This window comes from Hippopotamus amphibius, chromosome 13, assembly GCF_030028045.1.
Source record: "Hippopotamus amphibius kiboko isolate mHipAmp2 chromosome 13, mHipAmp2.hap2, whole genome shotgun sequence".
NCBI classification, from domain to species: Eukaryota; Metazoa; Chordata; class Mammalia; order Artiodactyla; family Hippopotamidae; genus Hippopotamus; species Hippopotamus amphibius.
In genome coordinates this window covers 2,562,891-2,582,135 of record NC_080198.1, presented here as the reverse complement: position 1 = coordinate 2,582,135, position 19,245 = coordinate 2,562,891, and the positions used below count along the sequence as shown (strand labels likewise).

The 19,245-nt window shown below is 58.7% G+C and overlaps 1 protein-coding gene across 7 annotated transcripts; it reads right to left on the bottom strand.

The window, feature by feature from the left end:
• Window positions 1–727: 727 nt before the first annotated feature.
• On the bottom strand, window positions 728–13,309 carry HDAC11 (histone deacetylase 11). Of its 7 annotated transcripts, none has more exons than XM_057706289.1 (10): window positions 13,207–13,309; window positions 12,133–12,281; window positions 9,739–9,839; window positions 6,333–6,449; window positions 5,409–5,451; window positions 5,086–5,162; window positions 4,028–4,090; window positions 3,679–3,775; window positions 2,634–2,812; window positions 728–2,411 (listed from the first exon to the last, which is right to left on the bottom strand). In XM_057706289.1, coding segments are annotated over exons 1-10 (1,044 nt in total). In that variant the 5' UTR covers window positions 13,209–13,309; the 3' UTR covers window positions 728–2,195. The 7 variants fall into 7 exon arrangements, with proteins under 7 accessions (XP_057562272.1, XP_057562271.1, XP_057562274.1 ...); XM_057706288.1 differs by lacking the exon at window positions 13,207–13,309 and adding an exon at window positions 12,829–12,945; XM_057706291.1 differs by lacking the exon at window positions 13,207–13,309 and adding an exon at window positions 11,742–11,897 and having other exon boundaries at window positions 12,133–12,270.
• Window positions 13,310–19,245: the final 5,936 nt, after the last annotated feature.

The window sequence follows — 19,245 nt, the reverse complement described above, 5'->3', positions numbered from 1 at the left end:
GAGCTGTGGATTCCGGAGCCAAGGCCTTGGTTGGAATCCTGCTTTGAGCAAGGACCAGCCCCCATGCCCCAGTGTCTGCATCCGTAACACAGAGATGACAGGGCCCTGCCAGCCTTCGCCCCCCTCACGCCTGGCCCATCTGGCCCACCGCCCCAACATCTTCATCTCATGCCCTTGCCCCTGTCAATGACCCTCGAGGGACCACCAACTCCCTACCCAGGCAGAGCCACTAACCGTGGGGACAAGCTCCCCACCTGCCCTGAGCCTTTTGCCCCTGCCCAGCCCATCCCCACAGGTGCTCCCAGCCCAGAGATGGAAGGCCCCCCCACCAACACCCCCTGTCCTGCCAGGGCCCCCAGCTGTTCCCCTTCCCTGAACCCCCTCTGTCTGGAGAGCACCACCCCTCCCCCTTGCCAAATGTGAAGCAGCTGAGAACACGTACTTTGGAACCCGGCAGAGCTGGGGTCAAACCTGGCTCTACCACCTACTAGACGTGTGCCTGGGGCAAGCTCCCGGCTGAGTCTCGGCTGCCTCCCCTGAAACAAGGGAATAACGGCCTTCTCCGCAGCGCCCTGAGGATGGACCACGACACTAGCCTTTGTCAGGCAGCACCCCCCGCACCCCAGCCGCCAGGCCTCTGGCTGTGCCCACGTTCAATCTTTACTTCCTTTAAACCTCAGCAGGTACGGATGCTTCATCTCAAGAACACACGGCAGCCAGGTGGCATCGAGAAGAGCCTTTATGGTTCTACGGAACAGAGGCTCCGTGGGGGCCAGCCCGCCCCCGCCCCCCGAGGTCGCAGGCCGTGTTGGAGGTGAAGGGGTGTTAGGTGCCCGAGTCAGATGAGAGACCAAGGGCAGGGGCGGGCCGGGCGTGGCGTCCAAGCCGGATGAGTGCCTCGGGTCTGGTCTGGTCTGGGAGGTCAGCGTTTTCCACAGTTGGTGATCTTGGAACCCTTCCCGCCCCGCCCCCTCCAGCAGAGGGAGGGGCGAAGGGGTGTGAGGCAGAAGGTGGGGGAATTCAGGAGACCCGCAGGTGGCAGCGGGCGGGAGGCCCGTAGGGGCTGATCAGGGACAGGACACGTTCCCTCCCCGCCCCCTCTGAGCACTGGGAACACACCCGGCGACGGAGCAGAGGACACTCCCCCCACCCCCGGCTTCCTGGGGGTCCTGAGTGTCCCCTTCAGAGCAGAGCGGATGACAAGGTCGGGACCCACCGGGGACCCTGGACACAGAGCACGATCACGGCCTGGCACTCTGGGAAGGGCCAGTGGAGGCTGAGCCCCACCCAGGGCCCTGCCCAGCCCTCGACCCGTGCCACCTGCAGGCCGGAACGGAGACCCTCTGCCCCGCTCCGGCAACGCCAGCCTGGCCTCGCCAGTGCCTCAGTCCCCACCCGGGCCTCGCGTCCTGCGGGACCCGCTTGGCCGCCTGCCCCTCCCCAGCTTTCCGGTACGGGCCTCACCTTCCTCTGCCCCTCAAGCCACCAAGCTGAGGCCCGTCCCTGCGCCAAGCGTTCTTTCCTCCACGCCCGCCGCCCTCCCTGGACAGTCGAGACGCTGCTGAAGCAGGGGTCTGGGGCTCCTCAGGCCTCCCCTCCCCTCCCCACCAGGCAGGGCTCTGGGACAGCAGGTCCAGCCCTTGCTTTATTGAAGGAGGAGCCGGACAGGAAAACTCACCTGCACCCTCTTCCCTGCTGCCCCTCACATCCAGGACCAGGGTTCCGCCTGCCGGCTGGGAATCCGGGCCCCCAAAGGCCTGGCTCCAGCCTCCTCTCAGGCCTCCCACCCTTGGGGCGAGGAGGAGAGGGTGCAGGATAGGAGGGAGGAGGGCCCGACTGTGGTAGAGATGGACGCTTCCTCGACTTGAAACGGTCATACTGTTTTGAAAACCAGAACCCGCACCCCCCCAACCCCAGGGCCCTCCCTGTGCCGGGGAGCCTCACCTGCCCTCCTCCCTCCCGGGAGAACCACTGCCTCCCCAGGGCCCGGTCAGGCCGTGACCGTGCCTGTGTGGGGCTCGCTGGGACTCAGGCCCTGACCTCTGCCCTCGCCCTGAGAAGGGCCGGGAGACCCCGACACCCAGCGGGGAAAGTGGAGCTGCGCGCGAGGCCCCCGCCCCTTGTCTGGAAAAGGAGAAGCACTGAGGAGCGGGCGGGCGGGCGGCAGGCAGGGAGCCGCGCGGAGGGCAGCGTGGTCAGGGCACCTCTGGGGGCAGCAGAGGCGTGTCTGAGTTCTGTGCGGAGACGTCGGCTGACTGGGGCCCGATGAGCCCCAGTCCGTACAGATTAAGGATGGAGTCGGCAATGATGCGGGCCGTGCGCTTCTGGTACCCACCCGAGGTCACCATGAGGATGGGCACCTGATAGCCGCGGACGATCCGGAACACCAGCTCATCCCGCTTCACGACACCCTGGCGGGGCGGGGGGCGGGGGCGGGGATGGGGAAGGCTGGCTCGGGCAGGCCCAGATCCTCAGGGTATCAGGAAGTCCTGCTGTGCGCCTAACCCTGCTCCAGACTGCTGCTGCTTCTGCCCATCCCCTCTGGCGTCAAGAGAAGCACCAGTTCTGCCCACCCTCCCTGCGGCCGCTGAGTCCCTGGAGCACACCCTCCTCACCCCAGGGTCAGGAGGTACCTGCGGACTGATGGACAGCCCCCCGAGGCGGTCCCCCTCGAGGACGTCGGTGCCTGCGTTGTACACCAGCACGTCGGGGTGATGCTCCTGGAGGGCTTTCTCCAGGTTCCTCTCCACCTTCCTCAGGTACTCATCATCCTCCGTGCCCCACTCCAGCTCCACCTTCCGCCTGATGGCCTCTGCGAGGGAGACAGCAACAGCCCCAACGTGCAGAGACGGGAAACTGAGGCTGGGGAGGGCAAGGACCGCCCGTCTCCCCATCTCACTGCCCACTGCTCGGCCGCTCGTTCACCCAAAACTAAGCTAAAAAGAGCAGAACAACCGCAAAGGGACCCAAAGGAAGGAAGGGGGCCACAGATGAAACGCTGCCCTGGAGACGCAGGGACCCATGTCGGGTGCCTGACCTCACGGCCTCCACGAGCCCTGGCCTGAATTCACGGCCACCCCAGGTGCCCTCAGGTCCAAACCCAGAACATTCGACATTCAGTTCAGAAACAGGTCCCTGGGGCCACAAAGTGGCTGAGTTAGCCACAGCAGACCTGCTGGCACCTCCTGCATAAATGTCCCCTCCCCACAAGGTGGGCAGCTCCCTGTGTTCCCAAAGCTCATCTCAGAGCCTCTGCCTTTTAATGAATGAGTTTAATCCACCTGATTTACTTAGTAACTATTATATTTGGACTGATTTCTGCCAATTTATTTTGTATTTTCTATTTATATACTTTTCCTTCTTGTTTTTTTTGTCCTTCCCTGTTTTTGACTAGACAGCTGCATACCTAGGAGAAACGTCTACTTTATTCTGCTGGTGGTCACCCCAAGAGAAGGACTCAGTGTTTACTGGGCAGCTTTATGTGGTCTTGGGTGGGTCAAGTGAGCTCCCTAGGTCTCAGTTTCCTCCTCTGTAAAATGGAGACCGTCTCCACCTCACAGGGATGCTGAGGGGAAGGAACTGAAGGGACCTCTGCAGGGCCCAGCACGTAGGAAACACCCCGGAAAGAGCCCCAGTCAAGCAAGAGCGCCCTTGGGGCTGAGGGCTGGGGCAGCTTACGCTTGGCAAAGCGGTCCCCGGGGTAGATGTGGCGGTTGTAGACATCCATGATGTACACACGCTTGTCACCCATGAAGTCCCGCTCGTGCCCGTTGCCCTGTGGGGAGCACACGGAGGCCGCTCACAGGCGGGTGCCCTGGGCGAGGCCAGGACCCCCAGCCGCACCCCAGGAAACGCCCCATGTGCCTGGGTGGGGGTGGCAGAGGCCCCGCTTGGGGCTCCGGGATGTTCCTGGGGGAGGGGAGCCCCACGGTCTGGGCTTGTGTGTCAGAGGCTGCTGGGGAGCGCGGGGTGGGGGGGCAGCCTGGGGGAGCAGGTCTGGGGGACCCCAGCCCCCACCAGCACTCACCTGATGGGCATCGAGATCGACAATGGTGGCTCTGGAGATGCCCTCCACTCGCTCAAACAGAAACTGCCCAGGGGAGGCGAGGGGAGAGATGAGGACCACACAGGCCAGAGGATGCAGACCCCCAGGGGCTCCCAGCTGGTGAGGGGGTGAGTCAGGAGCTTGTACACACTTATGGGCAATCAGGCCACCGGGCAGAGCCCCGGAGAGCTGTGCGGCTCCAGAAAAGCCTGTGTGCGTGTTCAGGGAAGGCTCCCTGGAGGAGGGGGCACTGCTGAGAAGGCTGGCCCTCAGCGACAGCCCAGGATTCCCGGGGAAACACGCGGGGTGCAGAGTGGGGAACGCCCTCAAGGCTGTGCCCTGAACTTCATTCTGCCATCTCTGCTTTCCTACAAGGCCAAGCCCTAAAGCCTCCTCCTCCAGGAAGCCCTCCTTCTCCTCCCCCACCCTCTAAGAAGGTCTCCTTGAGTCCCGCTCTCCGAATGGCCAGGAGGCAAGCCCGCTTCTCCCCAATAGTCCCCATGCCCCGTGGGGACAGGAACCACGGGGCCCGGGCCGACCACCAGCACAAGGCCGGGCTCAGGTGCTGGGGAAGTACTGGGCTCAGACGACGTGGAGGCCACTGCCGGCTCTGCCCCTTCTGGCTGCGCCCTCACACCTCCGGCCCGTGTCCCCCTTTGTAATTCACGAGGATGAAGGAGTGAGCCCTGGAGGGCGGAGGCGGCCACAGTCTGGGCCCCCCCCCCACCCCCCCCCGCAGTGAATGCCCGTGGCTACCGCCCCCGTCACCATGGTTACTTCCAGCTCCTCCTCACTCTTCTCATAGGTCAATACGGACACGTAAGCTGCTCCCCTCTGGCCCCTGCCACTACCTCACGGGCAACACACAGAAGCAAGCGTCAGATCTGGGTTTGGGTCTCAGCCCGGCTGAGGGGCCCGGGCGAGCCCCCGCCCCTTCTGGGCCTCAGCTCCCCCGTCTAGAATGTGGGGTGAGAACACCAGATCAGGCGCTCCAGGAAGGATCTGGGAGACCACCCCCTGCCACGTGCCGTCGGGCGCACCTTGATGGCGAGCGTGATGTCCGCGTAGGCGCAGAAGCCCCCACCGCGGTCGCTGGAGCAGTGGTGGAAGCCGCCACCTGCAAGGACAGTCGCGGGGTGGGCAGGGCCAGGCTCAAGGCCCAGACAGCCCCCTCCCCTTCTTCCTTCCAGCGCCGCCCCCCCTCCCCCCCCCCCGCTCAGCGCACGGGGATGGCTCTGGGGCTCCAGGCTGGCTAAGGGAACCGACCCCTGGGCACGTCGCCGTCCCCGGGTCAGGAGGCAGCTCTGCCGTGAGGGCCACCGCCGCCCACTGCAGCGCCCGGGCCAGGCCGCGGGGCACTCACCTACGTTGATGGCCCAGCCTCGCTCCACCGCCAGCTTCCCCGCCTTTGGAAACAAGCACAGAGTGAGGGGTGCCGGCGGCCGCTCCCGTCCCTCGCTCACCCCGTTAACTCCACGCCCAGCCAGCTCCAAGGTGGGGATGCGCCCACCTCCCCAGCACACCCCGGACGGGCTGGCTTATGAGACATGCAGGGCACAAGCCCCCGTGCAATTCTGTGAGGGAACCGGAGGACGTCGAAATTCAGTTCTGAGGCGCGCGCGTGAGCCGACAAGGATTCGCACGCGGCTTTCGAGGCGAGAACAGACAAATGTTTGCTCATGGAAATACGATTGCCTCAATACCGAAATCCCGTAGGAAATCATAATTTTGGGGTGGATAGTAATATTCTAATAAATTTTTAAAACGTACACATTTGCAACGCTAAAAGGAAAACTAGAGGGATCAGCGGGTATTGACCCGGATGACTGTATATTTAAATCACTTCAGCTCCTCTACCTCCAACCACCTTGGCGGCCTGAGGCTAACTTTAGGGACAACGACGCGCCCAGCCTTGCCGCGAGTGTTCGTGAGGGCCACACCCACGATGCACTGAGGGGCACCGTCCCCGGCTGGCGTCACGGGGGTGTGTTTCCAGCTGCAATCCAAGTAGCTCGGAGTCACGATTTTAGGACATACGCCCTGGGGGGGTGAGGATACATCTTCTACACCAGCAAACACAGTAACTCCCATGGGTGGTCTTGGGGGAGGAACAGTGAATCCCAACGTCCCAGATGGGAAAGGCTTTGGAAGAAAGAGTTCTTGTTGCCGCCTGGAGGAGTATTTAGGATTCTGCTCCACTACTCAGTGGCACGAGGCCTCCTAGATGGAGAGCCCAGGGTGGGCAAAGGCCCGGGGTGCGGGCTCCCCCCGCCGGCTCCCCACCTACCATTATGGTTCCTCCCGTCTGGGTGCGCAGGGGCTTCAGCACCTTCCTCTGCACCAGGAAGTTGGGCAGGAAGATGACAGGGGGGATTTCTGTGATGGTTGCGACAGCAAAGGACCACTGTAGAAAGAGATGCTGGCCGTTGGCCTCCCTCTGCCCTGCGAGCCCAGAGGCGACAGCAGGGGAGCGGATTCCCTCTGGGCCGGTTTCGGGGTGCCTGAGGAGCTCTGGGCAAGCGCAGCTCTTTGGGTGAGAAATGGGAGCCTCCACCGCGGCGGAGCTTCCGGCTCAGCACGGAGATGCTCCCACTGCACTCTCCTCAAAGTCAGCCCAGGGGGCTCCTGCTCCAAGGCCCTCGGCTGCCCTCTTGTGTCCGGAAGGAGAGCCGCAGGGGACTCCAGGTCACCTGGGAGCCCACCCAGAACGGGCCTAGCCCGCCCACTGCACAGAGGGGCACGGAGGCTCTGTGGCGAAAGATCTTTCTTTCCAAGGTCACAGCGAGTCACTGACAGGGCCAGGACTGGACGCCTGGGCCTCCTGCTCCCCTGGCACAGCACAGCCTCTTCATCCACTGGGAACCAGACATCCCTTCCAATGGGACTGGACGCGTTCATCGCCCACTGGTGAGGCAGGAGGGTCTGGGGCACCCAGAAGGCGTCTGCACCGAGATCAGGACACAGCCTCCCCCATGGCCTCCCGGGCCCTGGGCAAGCGTCCATGCACCCTGGTCCCGGGCCATCTCCTGCCCGGCTGGGAACGTCCAAGGTCCAGACCCTGCTCTCCACTGACCCCAAGCAGAGCCTGGAGGGGCCCTGGCACTCAGTAGTTATTTACAAAGCACCTGCTGGGCACCAGGCCCGGAGACAGAGCTAGTCCTGTCCTCACGCCACACAGCAGCGTAGCGGGAAGATGCTAATACGCGATGTGACAGCTTTGCTGGGGGGAGGGAGAACAGCTGTCGATGGACAGCTGCAAGATCCACATGTGTGTGTGTCTGTGTGTGTGTGTGTGTGTGTGCGCGTGTGCACAAATGCACACGCATTCATGTGTGTGCGTGAGTGGGGTGGGGGCAGACCCAGAGGTGGCAGGTGGCTGGCTCCACCTGTCTGTCACACCAAGCCCACCACCCAGCACCTGCCCGGCACACGGGAGGCAGGGAACCACTGTTCTCTATGAATAAGTGAGCAACAGCCCCTCAAGGAAAACATCGAGTCACTGCCTCCCTCCCACCCTCACCAAGCCAGCAGGGGACAGAGAATGAAAGAAAATGAAGCCATGGCCCTGAAAAGAAATTAATAAAGCAATTACAACAGCATCAAAAAGAATAAGTTAACCAAGCAGGTATAAGACTCATACACTGAAAACTACAAAACGCTGCTGAAGGACCTTAAGGAAGATGTAAATAAGTGGAGACACCTTGTGTTCATGGGTTAGAAGACCTAACATTGTAAAGATGGCAGCGCTCTCCTAGTTCATGTACAGATTCACAATCCCTACCACAATCCCAATGGCCTTTTTTTTTTCCAGCAGAAATGGAGACGCTGATCCTATAACCCTGGGGGTCCCATTTCCCCGGGACCCTTTGAGACTTGTCCCCAGGGGGTCCGTGGCACAAGGGCCTGTGTCTCTTCTCCCACAGGCTCCGGGCGCCATGAGGACGTTACGTGACTGAATGCTACTGCACCTCAGTAGCTCATATGGAAATCATCACGTTTCTCCTTTTGCTCTGGCTGCCAGGGAGCTCCAAACAGGTAGGTAGCTCAACCACAGCATCTTGGTTCTGTTGGCACATCTGAATTCTCCTCCTGTCCTTGACCTCAATTTTCTACTTGGGGCTCTACCTGTTAATACTTGTTTGCGTTAGTACTTATCACACAGTAAGCTGCCTTCAGGCTTCTGGGGGCCCAACGCCAGGCAGGCAGTCAGCCCCACACAGTTCCCTGAAAGGCCCTTCAAACGGATGGAGCCCTGGGCCCAACCCCATCCCTTGCGTTATCCTGGCACTGGCTCCAGCCTGGCCCCACTCTGTTCTGGTCCCTCCCTGCCCCCACCATCACCCTCTGGACCCTGGCAGACATGTCCTTCTGGCCCAGCCCCTGGGCTGTGGACTGTGACCACGCATGTCCGGGCCCCGGGAAACCAGGGCAGCCAAGTGCTGGGCTTCCTGCCAAGGCCTCGCACACCTGGCTCTCCCGGGAGCCAGGTTTCAATCTCTTCCTGGTAATCTTTCATGAGCTTACACTGTCACGGGTCCACCTAGAATTCTCACAGCTCAGGGCGGCCTGGGGTGGGCGGAGGGCAGCAGCCACGGCCAGGAACTGCAAGACCCAACCAGACGCCCTGCCTGGGGTCTCCCCTGGGCCTGCCGGACTTCCCGGGTGACCTTAAGCAGGCGTGGCCTCTTTCCGGGCCTAGGCTTTTCCACCCAGAGGGGAGGGCCCTGGTGACCTCTGGCATCCCCTGTGGCTCTGAGTCTAAGATGAGACCTTCTGGAAAGCCTAGCGGTCAGGTGTCAGGGCTCCACGCACTTGGGGACAGAGGACCTGTGGCATCCCTGACATGCCGGGTTCTGATGCCACCCCGGGCCCAGCCTGCCCTCTGCTCCCACACAGGGGACCCGCCGAATGCCTCCACCCACAGAACCACACTGACCAGAGCCTGGCAGCTCCTCTAGAGAGAGGCCACCTTGGGGAGCCTGCAGGCCCTGTTTGGTCTGCAGGTGGGATTCAAAAATCTTCCAATGAGTTGCTACATTAAGAAATCAGGAACTGTCACTTAATGGTCTGGGTTTCTGGCTTCTCTTTGAAAGCCGGGCCCACGGTGGAGCTGGGCAGCAGCCACCGGCGTGGGAAGGGCAGGAGCTCCGACTTGCTCCGCACACCGCCCAGCGCCCAGCACCCACCACCCACCGGACCACTTCTTTATGTTCCCTGCTGGGCCCTGGGGTGTTTGCAGCCCAACAGTTTCCAACAAGTCTTTAGCAGTAGAAGCCCTTAAAACAGCATCTTAAACTTTAGCCCGAGGTAAAAATAGGCCAAAGTGGAACAGATTTGGTTGAATGGGGACAAGGAGCTAAAGCCCCCCACCCATCATCCCAGCAGGGGTCTCTGAGGCCTGTCCACAGAGCACAGGTTGAACATCATTGATGCAGAGCCCAAAACCCCAATGAAGATTCAATCCCCACCAAATGGCCATCCCTGCTTTCATACTCCCAGGGATGGGAGCTCACCATCTTCTGGGGTAGCCTAGCCCATCCCTGGTATCTGCCTTTCTAGGACAGCTCTCTCCTGTCGGGGACCACAGACTCACATGCTCCCCCTGCACAGGGACAGGAATGGAGCCCCTTGAGGCTGTGCGTCCTGAGGTTGAGTGGCCCCTCATCCTGGCTGGCAGCCCACAGGCCCTGTACCTTCAGCTCGTTGAGATAACGTCTCGTGTGCACCACTAGCAGGTCTTCGTCCGAGGCCTCTCGTGCCTCCACCAGCATGCTGTCTGATAGAAGCTTCTCTTCTGAAACCACAAAGCAGGCACCATGCATCCTGGCCGGCCACCAGGCCAGGCCCAGTCCCAGCCCCACCCCCAGGCCGCACCTTGGCCTCTGGCAGCCCTGCCCCACAAGAAGGTGGGCCCTGCTGGCTTGTGGGCATCTGAGAACGGGCCACCTCCCAGGCCGGTGTGGACAGCGGCCAGGCCCTCGGCACGGTTTCCCAGCCATCCTCCTGTTTCCCAGGCCACTGACAGCTGGGAGGCGAGCTCAGCTGTGACTGCACCACTTTCAGAGGCAGGTGGCACCCGGGACTCTCAAGGTGAGAAAAGCTCTTCTGATGGATCCCCCTCCACCTTGGGACGACATCATAGGGGGTCTGGTGTGGCGGGGCCTCTCTTTAACACCTGCCTGACCCTTGCTCATCTCCCTTTTTTTAAGCCCCCAAAAGCAGCCATCAGCTTCATGGTCTGCCACAACAGTAAGCTGCCTGAGCTGAAATACACTGCTGTTTTCATTGCATTTATTTTTACCACGACCTTCTATTTATGGCAAATGAAACTGGCTTTTTCCATTTAGATGACATAATGTTCCCTTTTAAAACAGGTTTATTTAAGTTTTTTAAAACGAAGCCTAAGTCAATAAAAACTATGAAGTAAATGACGGAACAGGTGGTATGAGGTGATGGCAAGGTCCCGAGAGTGGTTTGCAAAAGACTGATGTTTGGGAAAAACCATGTTATTTCATCACCACATACACACACCCCAGACAAGATCTGCCCCTTTTTGCAACAGAAAAAACAAGGCAGAGAGGAGGAAGGGCTCTAGGGCACAGTGAGAACAGGACCATGATGCTCTGGTTCTGGGGAAATCGAAGGACGAGGTCAGAATCTAGGGGACCTGCGCTAATGTGTCACTCTCAGAAACCAACCCTGGGAGAAAGCAACTAGTTCCATACATCTCCCACAAAGAGCTCCACATATAGCAGATATATCCCCACCCCCAAACATTCCATGGCTCCCACTGCCTTCTGGCAAAGGACCAGCTCTTTTCTTGGCAGTACCCAAGGCCCTTCACCATATGACCCTGCCTCCTTTCCACCCTCAGAGAAGAGAGGAGGGAACTCAAGAATATGGTCAGTTCAGGGTGAGGGGGACAGGTAACCCTTCTGTTGTGCCACTGGGTGACCCAGGAGCCCAAGAAGGAGCACTGGGGGGAGAGACTCAGGCTCGCTGGAGGCAGAGCACGAAGGACCACATTCAGGAAGGCACGGAAACAGGCAGGGTAGACGCAGGCTGGCTCCGTTCACCTCACCAGAGCTCCCACCATGGCCGCACACCATCTGCACTCTTTTCTACTTCATATTTTTCTTTGAATATGCACTCTGGTCACTATTCCAAGGGGATAACCAGTATCACTTGCCATAAACAGAAGTTAATCAAAAATAAAAGCAAAAAATACAAAAACAAATAACAGGGATATTAGTCCTTAATTTGACTCTATTTTCTGCAAGGTGCAGAGCCTGAGGCTGGCTCTAGATTTGTTAAAAAGGGAGATGGACTTAGGTGTTAAAGACAGGCTGGCCTCCAAGTGAAACTTCCCCCAGAGTGTGATCAGAGGGGTTGTGTGATTTAAAGATATTCAATGCTCCATCCTACACCAGGTAACACCGCAGGTAATATCTCCTACTTCTCTCAGTTAAAAAACCCCAGATACAGGGAACTAGATTTTTTTTTTCAGCAGCCTACTGTAATGCCTGAATTTCCCACATGTACCACACTCCTAGATTACAAACCACACTGGAAACAACGTGCTCCCCAGAGCATCACCCTGCCTAGGGGATGAGCCAGGAAGGGGACAAGCCTGCCCCTCTGAGCTTCAGACCCCATTCTCCCGCTTCGCTGGGTGCCTGCGGGCATATTTTCTGACCTTCCTGGGCCCCAGTTTCCTCCATTTGCCATCAGTGGGGTTGGAGCAAAGGTTGTCCAGCTCCGGCACTCTCCGAGCTTGTAGGGTATGGACAATGCATTCCTCCAAACATCAGCTTCTCGGGGTCCATCGTAATCAGCTCCCCTTCTACTGGGGCTCCAGGGGCAGAGACTGGACTTAGGTCCACAGCGATAGGAAGCCAGTGAAGGTGTGATATGGGAAGCTTAGATGTCTGTGTTGGGAAGATGCTTTTGACAGCACGGTGGAAGGCAGTCTGAGGGTTGAGACTGGAGGTCTGAGGGTCTGAAGCTTGTGTCAGGGAAAGACAGGAGAGGGTGGTGGCAGGTGAGCTGCAGGAAGCAGATGTAGGGTCCCAGTGGGGCTCCCATACCTTTGAGGAAGCTGATCACTTTGCCCCATTTTCCTGCGTCAAAGGGGTGCAGCTTCTCCAGGCCCAGGAAGGTTATGTTGTAGCGCGGCGAGTACACGATGGGCCAGCGGGACTCCGCCACATGCTGGTACAGCTGGGTTGGGTGTGGCCTTCCATGGGCACAGAGACAGACATGCACAGACAGGAACAGCCTCAGTGTGGGAAGCATCTTCCCCTTCTGAGCCAGCAGGCTTGAATTGAACAGACAGCCCTGACCCAGTACCACTGACTCCCTTGGCCTCAGAAAAAGAGCCACTCAGCCCACAGCGACAACAGTAATAATAGCGGCTCCTTACCGAGCTCCCTGAGCCATCCAACCCACTCCTCGCAGCAGCCCTGGGGGTAGGCACCACCATCCCACCAGAGGCCCGGAGAGGGGACCCGGGGCGCCCAAGGTCACGCGGCTCTGTGGAGCGGCGCGTGTGCACCCAGGTGTGTCTGGCTGAGGCCGCAGCGCCTCACCTCCACCTTACAGCCAACAGCCGGGTGGCCTCGGGCCTGGCTTCCCTCAACTGTAAAGTGTGTGGCTGCCCGGAGGAGGACTGAGATAACGCACTTCACAGCTGAGCTCGGAAAGCGCCCTGCCCCTGAGAGCTGGGGTGACGGTTCCCAGAAACAGCAGGCTGCGGCCCAAGCCGGAGCCAGGCGGGGGGTCACCTCGGGCCCCGCCGCGCAGCTGACCCCATCACACCTCTGCAGCCGCCGCACAGCGAACAGAACCCCGGCTGCCCCCGCGGCGGCCGCCGCTTCGCTGGGGGGCCCAAGGGCAGACGTCAGAGCGGCGCCGGTCTCGGGCGCCGCCGGCCCGGCGCCCCGCGCGCTGCCCCGCACATCAGCGGCGCTGGGCCGGCCCGGCACGCGGGGCCGGCCTGGGCACGGGCCGCCCGAGCGCCCCTCGCCCGCCGCACCTGGGCCCGCACCTGGCGGGCTCGTCCGGCAGCCCGCGCACCGGTGCTCCCGCCCCCGGGGACCCCTGGGAAGCCCCGGGGCCCGGCCCGGCGCCCCACCCCGCGCCCCCACCCCCGCCGCACTCACATCCCGGGGCCGGGCCCTCCCTGCGCCGCCGCCGCTCCGCGATCGCGCGGGGCGGCGCGCCCCGCCCAGGACACGCCCCCGGCCTCGGCCGCCTCCGCTGGGGGCGGAGCTCCGGAGGCTCGGCCCCGCCCCGCCCCCGCTCGCGCCTGCGTCACAGAGGGCCGGCGGCCGCCGCCGAGCGCTCGGGCGGGGAGGAGGCCACGCCCCCGACGCCTGCCAAGCACGCAGTCCCGCCTTCCGCAGACACACACCCAGTGAGATCGCGCCCCGCTCGGAAGCCGCGCCCCTGGGGGGGCGGGCCGCTCGTCGCAGGGGGGAGGGGCTGCATCGCTCCGCCCCGGGGTGTGGCCATCCGGTGCCCCGCCCCCGGCCGCCCGGCCTTTCCGCCGGGTCGCGGGGCCCGGAGGTCCTGGGCGTAGGGGACGCGGGGCTCCCCCGCGGGCCCCGAGGCGGCGTCGCTGTGTGGCCTCGGGCAAGCGTCCGCGCTCCGGGGTCTCCGTCCCCGCGAGTGACACGGGAGGGGGGGGGGGCCGTGTGTCCTGGCCCCGACAGGACGCACGGCCTCCTTGACTCGAGGTGCCCGGAGCCCCCGCGGCGCAGCCCCGTAGGCTCCCTGCGCCCCCGGGACCTCATCCCTGGGGCCAGACGGGCGGTGCGGTCCTCAGGGCACCGCTGTGTGTCTGCGCGCTCCCCCTGCCCTCCCCCCCACCCGGGGAAGCCAGGACGAGCCCGGCGACAGCCGAGAGTGTCTCGGGGCTGGACTCTGGGAGGAGGCCCCACAATAGAGCCCCAAAGGGCAGAGACAATGGGCTTCTCTGTCGGCCCCGCGGCCCCGCCCACCAGGCAGAAGCAGCTGAGCCCAGGGCTGCCAGGAGCTGGGCGGCTGGGACCCTGGCGGCCCCGCGAGGGCGGAGGTGTGACGGCGGTGGGCGGGCACCACGAAGGGCAAGGGCACGGACGTTTGAACAGGGCCTCCCCCGTGCTTATCACCTGCCTGCATGCTGGCACTGGGCGCTCACACCCTAATCCCACGAGGGGTTTCCATCACCACCCTCGGTTGTCATGACGTAAGTGAGGTTCAGGTCTGGATGCACCCCAGACTCAGCCACCTGCCTGCCAGCGCTGTGGCCCTGGGCAACCGGCTTCGGCTCTCCGGTCCTTCATTTCTGTGTCTGCCCTTCCACCCCATGGGGAGGTTGACAGAATCAAAAGAAATAATCATGGTGATTATTATTTAAATAGCACGAAGCATGTGTTTGGTTCAACTGTAAAAGCTTTATGTCCATTTGATCCTTACGGCAACCCTAGGAGTCGAACTATGGTTATCCCCATCTTCCAGATGAGGAAACTGAGGCACAGAATGAAGTCATTTGCCCAAAGGTCAGGGATGTGGACAAACTATAGCCACAGAAAGAAACAGTTGATATTTGATAATACCAAAGGAGAAAATGTACACTGTGGTCCTGTGTCATTGAATAAGGCTGACTTCATCTCAGGGAGCTTGCTCTGTGGTTTGGAGAGTCACACGGGTGAGCCTCTTGTTGAGAGGACAAAGATCGGGGGCAGACCGGATTGGGGAGCTAAGACCACAAAGAGTGAGATTGCTCTAAGAGGGTTTTTTCAGTTATGTCCTGTGTGGCTGAGGAGGGAGGTGGTCTGGGGAGCCCTGGGGCCTGGGAACACCTTCAAACCTCCACGCCAGCTTAGACCACCTACCCACACTATTACTTGCAGGAGAAATTGTGTGATTCCTGCCGAGTGTTTGGGGGCCTCTTTGTCACAGAATCCTGGTCTGTCTGCTCACCGAGACACCGTACTGGGACATAGCAGCAAACCCAGAGGACAAGACCTAAAAGACTTTGTCGAGCTCACAGGTTAGGGGGAGACACAAACCTTAACCTAGGAAACAAAGAATCATGGTTACTAGGTGTTGGAAGTGTTGTGGAAGGCACAAGGTGTGAGATATGAGAGAGAATGACAGGGCTCCCTGATTTAGACAGTGGTCAGGAAGGCCCCTGGGAAGAGATTATTATTTTTTACTTTTTGACCATGTACATCTTACTTAAAATGTCAGTGTGACAAAACAAGACCCTGAATTATTGAACATTTTACATTATTTCCCCTTTCATGCAATCTTGGAATGTAATTCAACTTAAAATGAATGAGTCCCCAGAACGTACACTTCTTTTGAACAATACAGTCATCCAAAGGACAACATCAAGCGCAGAAATGCACCAAAGGTGAATAGTAATTGGCACAGACCAAATATTTCAATATTAGTTAGTACTAGTTACATTGACACAGTTTTAAGACCATGACCTTTAATTTCAAGTAAGCACACCTCTCTCCATTCCACTGCAGTACCTTGGCAATTTCATCCATGTTTAACACCACAACAACAATAACACCAAGGATATTAGCTAGTCTTTGTTAAACCCTGAATCAGGGCCAAAGCACTGCCAAGTATGTAAAATACGTTTTGCTATTTGTTTACTGATGAAGAGACGATTTTTTAAACAAACAGAGGAAACTGCAAGTACAGAGACACGGAGGCCAGAAGGATCTTGTATTCAAGAAGCAGAAAAAGGGGAGTATGTATTTTGTTCCTGCCACAATGTGATACTGTAGGTACGGGGCAGAGCCCCAGAAGGAAAGAGGACCCCCTCAGTGGTTTGCTGAAAACAGTTTAAGGGAGGGGTGATTTATCTGAAGTGTGTGTTGGGGGGTGGGTAGGAGAAACAGCAGGTGATGGTACAGTACTTGGGCTGGCAACAGTGGGGAGGCTTCAACCCCCAAAACTGAAGGGAGGAGGGGAGGAGTGGTTTTCTGGAAAAAGTGGGAGCTGCAGGTATGAGTCAAGGGTCTTCTGTGAAGAGCAGCGTTTAGAGAGATTCAGCTACTGCCAAAACTGGGGGTAGGTGGGGAAAATACTCCGACTTTCCTCTCCTCCCACCCTCAGATGCCCACTGGTGCATGCCATTGGCTGTCTCCCATTGGCTGTCTCCTATTGGCTGTCTTCCTTTGATGCCTCCCACTGGTTGAAGCCAACGTGGAGCCTAGCCAAGGAAGCTCCGCTGATGGTGTCCACGGGGCTCAGCTCCATTAGGGGCCGCAGAGCAGAGTGGAAAGCTGTAGCAAGGGGGTCTGGAGGGTGGGGCTAAGCAGAGAATAACCACTGGTGTCCTAGGTGACCTTGACGATTCCCCTTCTCAGCCAACTCTGTAACGAGCAAGTTAGGCTTGAAAACCAACCCTGTCCCCAGTACTATTGACCCAGAGCACTCACAGGGCCTGTCACCATGGAAACCTGATGCTCTAGCTTGGCCACCTCTGCCTGCCATCTGTACCATACCCCGAATCAAAGAGCCCATCTGAGAGCTGACCAGGTGGTGTATCTGGTAGAGCCTTGGGCCTTAGCCTCAGCCAGACAGGTTGGCAGGGCCTTTCCAGACCAGCCAGGATGTTTAGATGCCCTGGGTGCGATGAAATCGTCAGTCCGGTCTCCGGGCTCCTAGCAGCAGTTTGTTCCGCCAGAGAGGACGGGCCCCAAGGGAACTCACCCACAGCCGTGGGATCTCATTAGCCACAGCTGCCTGGCCTCTGTTGCTGGAGGGCCCGGGGGGCCAGCAACAAACAGCGCTCACACACTCAGGGTGTCCCTCAGCTGCACACATGCAGGGACACACACCTCACAGCCACAGGCACGCACACACCCAGCACATCACACCCAGGTACACAAACACATAGATGGGTGCAGGCACTCAGCGCATGCACACGCGCCCACAGTGCGGTCCACCGTGCCCAGCCCGCAGCCGGCCACCCCGGCCAATTCTTCTGTTATCCCAGTACCCGGTGTCCGGATTGTCCCAGGCTGACGGTGGGATGCCCCACCGTGTTCCCCTGTGGATCCCTGACCCTCTCTGGAATGGAGTGTCTTCTGCATGGAGGTGCCTCTGCCCCAGAGGCGGATGTTCCTGGAACAGAGATCTTTTTATTTATTTTATTTTATTTATTTATTTAGTGGCTGTGTTGAGTGTTAGTTGCTGTGTGGGGGCTTTCTCTAGTTGCAGCAAGCGGGGGCTACTCTTCATTGCCGTGCGTGGGCTTCTCATTGCGGGAGGTTTGTCTTGTTGCTGAGCATGAGCTCTAGGTGCTCAGGCTTCAGTAGTTGTGGCACGAGGGCTCAGTAGTTGTGGCACGAGGGCTCAGTAGTTGTGGCACGAGGGCTCAATAGTTGTGGCTCGCTGGCTCTAGAGCACAGGCTCAGTATCTGTGGCACATGGACTTAGTTGCTCCTCGGCATGTGGGATCTTCCCGGCCCAGGGATCGAACCCATGTCCCCTGCATTGGCAGGCAGATTCTTAACCCCTGCGCCACCAAGGGAAGCCCCAGAGAGCACAGCTTTTGAAGAAAGAAAGGAAGGAGGGAGGGCAGGAGGGAGGGAGGGAGACAAAGTCATAGACATGTGACAGTAAGATACAAATATGTCAAGGGCAGATTCAGGTTTTGTTGGGCCCGATGTTTATTCACTGGGGGAGGGAGCAGTTTTTCCAAAAAAGGAGACTCAAACTATGAATACAGATTAGAGACACTGCTTGGAAGGGGCCTGTGTCAGTGAGGGCCCTAGAGTTTGACAGTAAAGCTGCTTCTAACACATGTGAAACACAGACGGGTAAGCCCCCATAAACACATGTAGGAGCACAGACACAGGTGTCCCGACTGCAGACCCGCTCCAGGCCACTATCAGGAGCTGGGTGCGTGTGGGCACCAGCTTCAGGGACCCCTGCAGCCCTCACTTAGAAAGTGGGCTTCGGCCCAGCTGCTCCACTCCGACAGAGCATCCTCTCGGCACCATCCCCACCTGTGCTCTTGCTATTTCAGAGGAGTGGACCCTGCTCCTGCCTCCTCACCTGGACCCCAACTCCAAGCTCACCTGGCCCAGATGAGCTGGCTTCACACCGGACGGGCAGGGTGAGAAGGGGATGGGAGCTGCCTCTGGAGAGAGGATCAGGCTCTCAGGGAAGTGGCAGCTTCCGGCCATTAGAGACAGCTGCACCTCCCCCCACAGCCCACCTTCCCCAGCCCTTTCCCTGAGGATGAGAAACAGGCCCAGAGAGGGAGGGCGTGGGTTCTTGCGGGTCCTCGTGGGGAACAGCAGTACATCACACACACACACACAAACACACACGGAACCATCACACATTTGTCTGGAATGCAAGAGATTTTACAAGGTTTTCTTTTTCAATATAGAAAAACATAAAGAAAATGAAAATGGCTGGTAATGCCACCATGCAGATAATCCCAGTTGCGTTTTAAAAATAAAGTTAATGTATACATACATTTAGAAAATTTAAACAGTTCCAAAAAGATAATAAAATAAAAACCAAAAGCTTTTCTATCACAGTTCCTCTCCCTGGAGATGATCACTCTTTGCATTTCCTTCCCGAATACTTGGGTATACCAGCATTTTTACTGATTAAAAGAGAATCACACTCGGCCCACTATTTTGTACCTTGCCAGTTTTGCACCTAAACTACGTCTCTGCAGATCTCTCCAGATCAACACGGCCTGATCTCCACCTTCTTTTTAAGGTTGTGCTTTATTTCCACGGTAGGATTGCATTCTCTGTCCATGTGTGTTCCTTCCCAGTTTCTTCACTCTTACAAAATGCCAACAGCAGCTCCTTGGTGTACCTGAATGTATGGTATTTCCATAGCGTCAGTTAGAAGTAGAAGCCCTGTGACAAAGGGTCTGTGCGTTTTTAATTCTAGCAGAGATTGCCAGAACACTCTTCAAAAATGTGGCACCAACTTACACTTTTATCAACCATTTAGGAGAGAGTCTGTCTCCCTACGCTTTTATTAATTTTGCCAATCTGAGGAGTGGGAAGCCCTATCTCCGTGGTTTTTTAACGGTTTTATCGAGATACAATTCACATGCTAAACAATTCATCCATTTAAAGTGCACAACTTAATCGTTTAGGTGTATTTAGTGCTGTGCAACCATCAGCACAATCAATTTTAGAATATTTTTATCACCT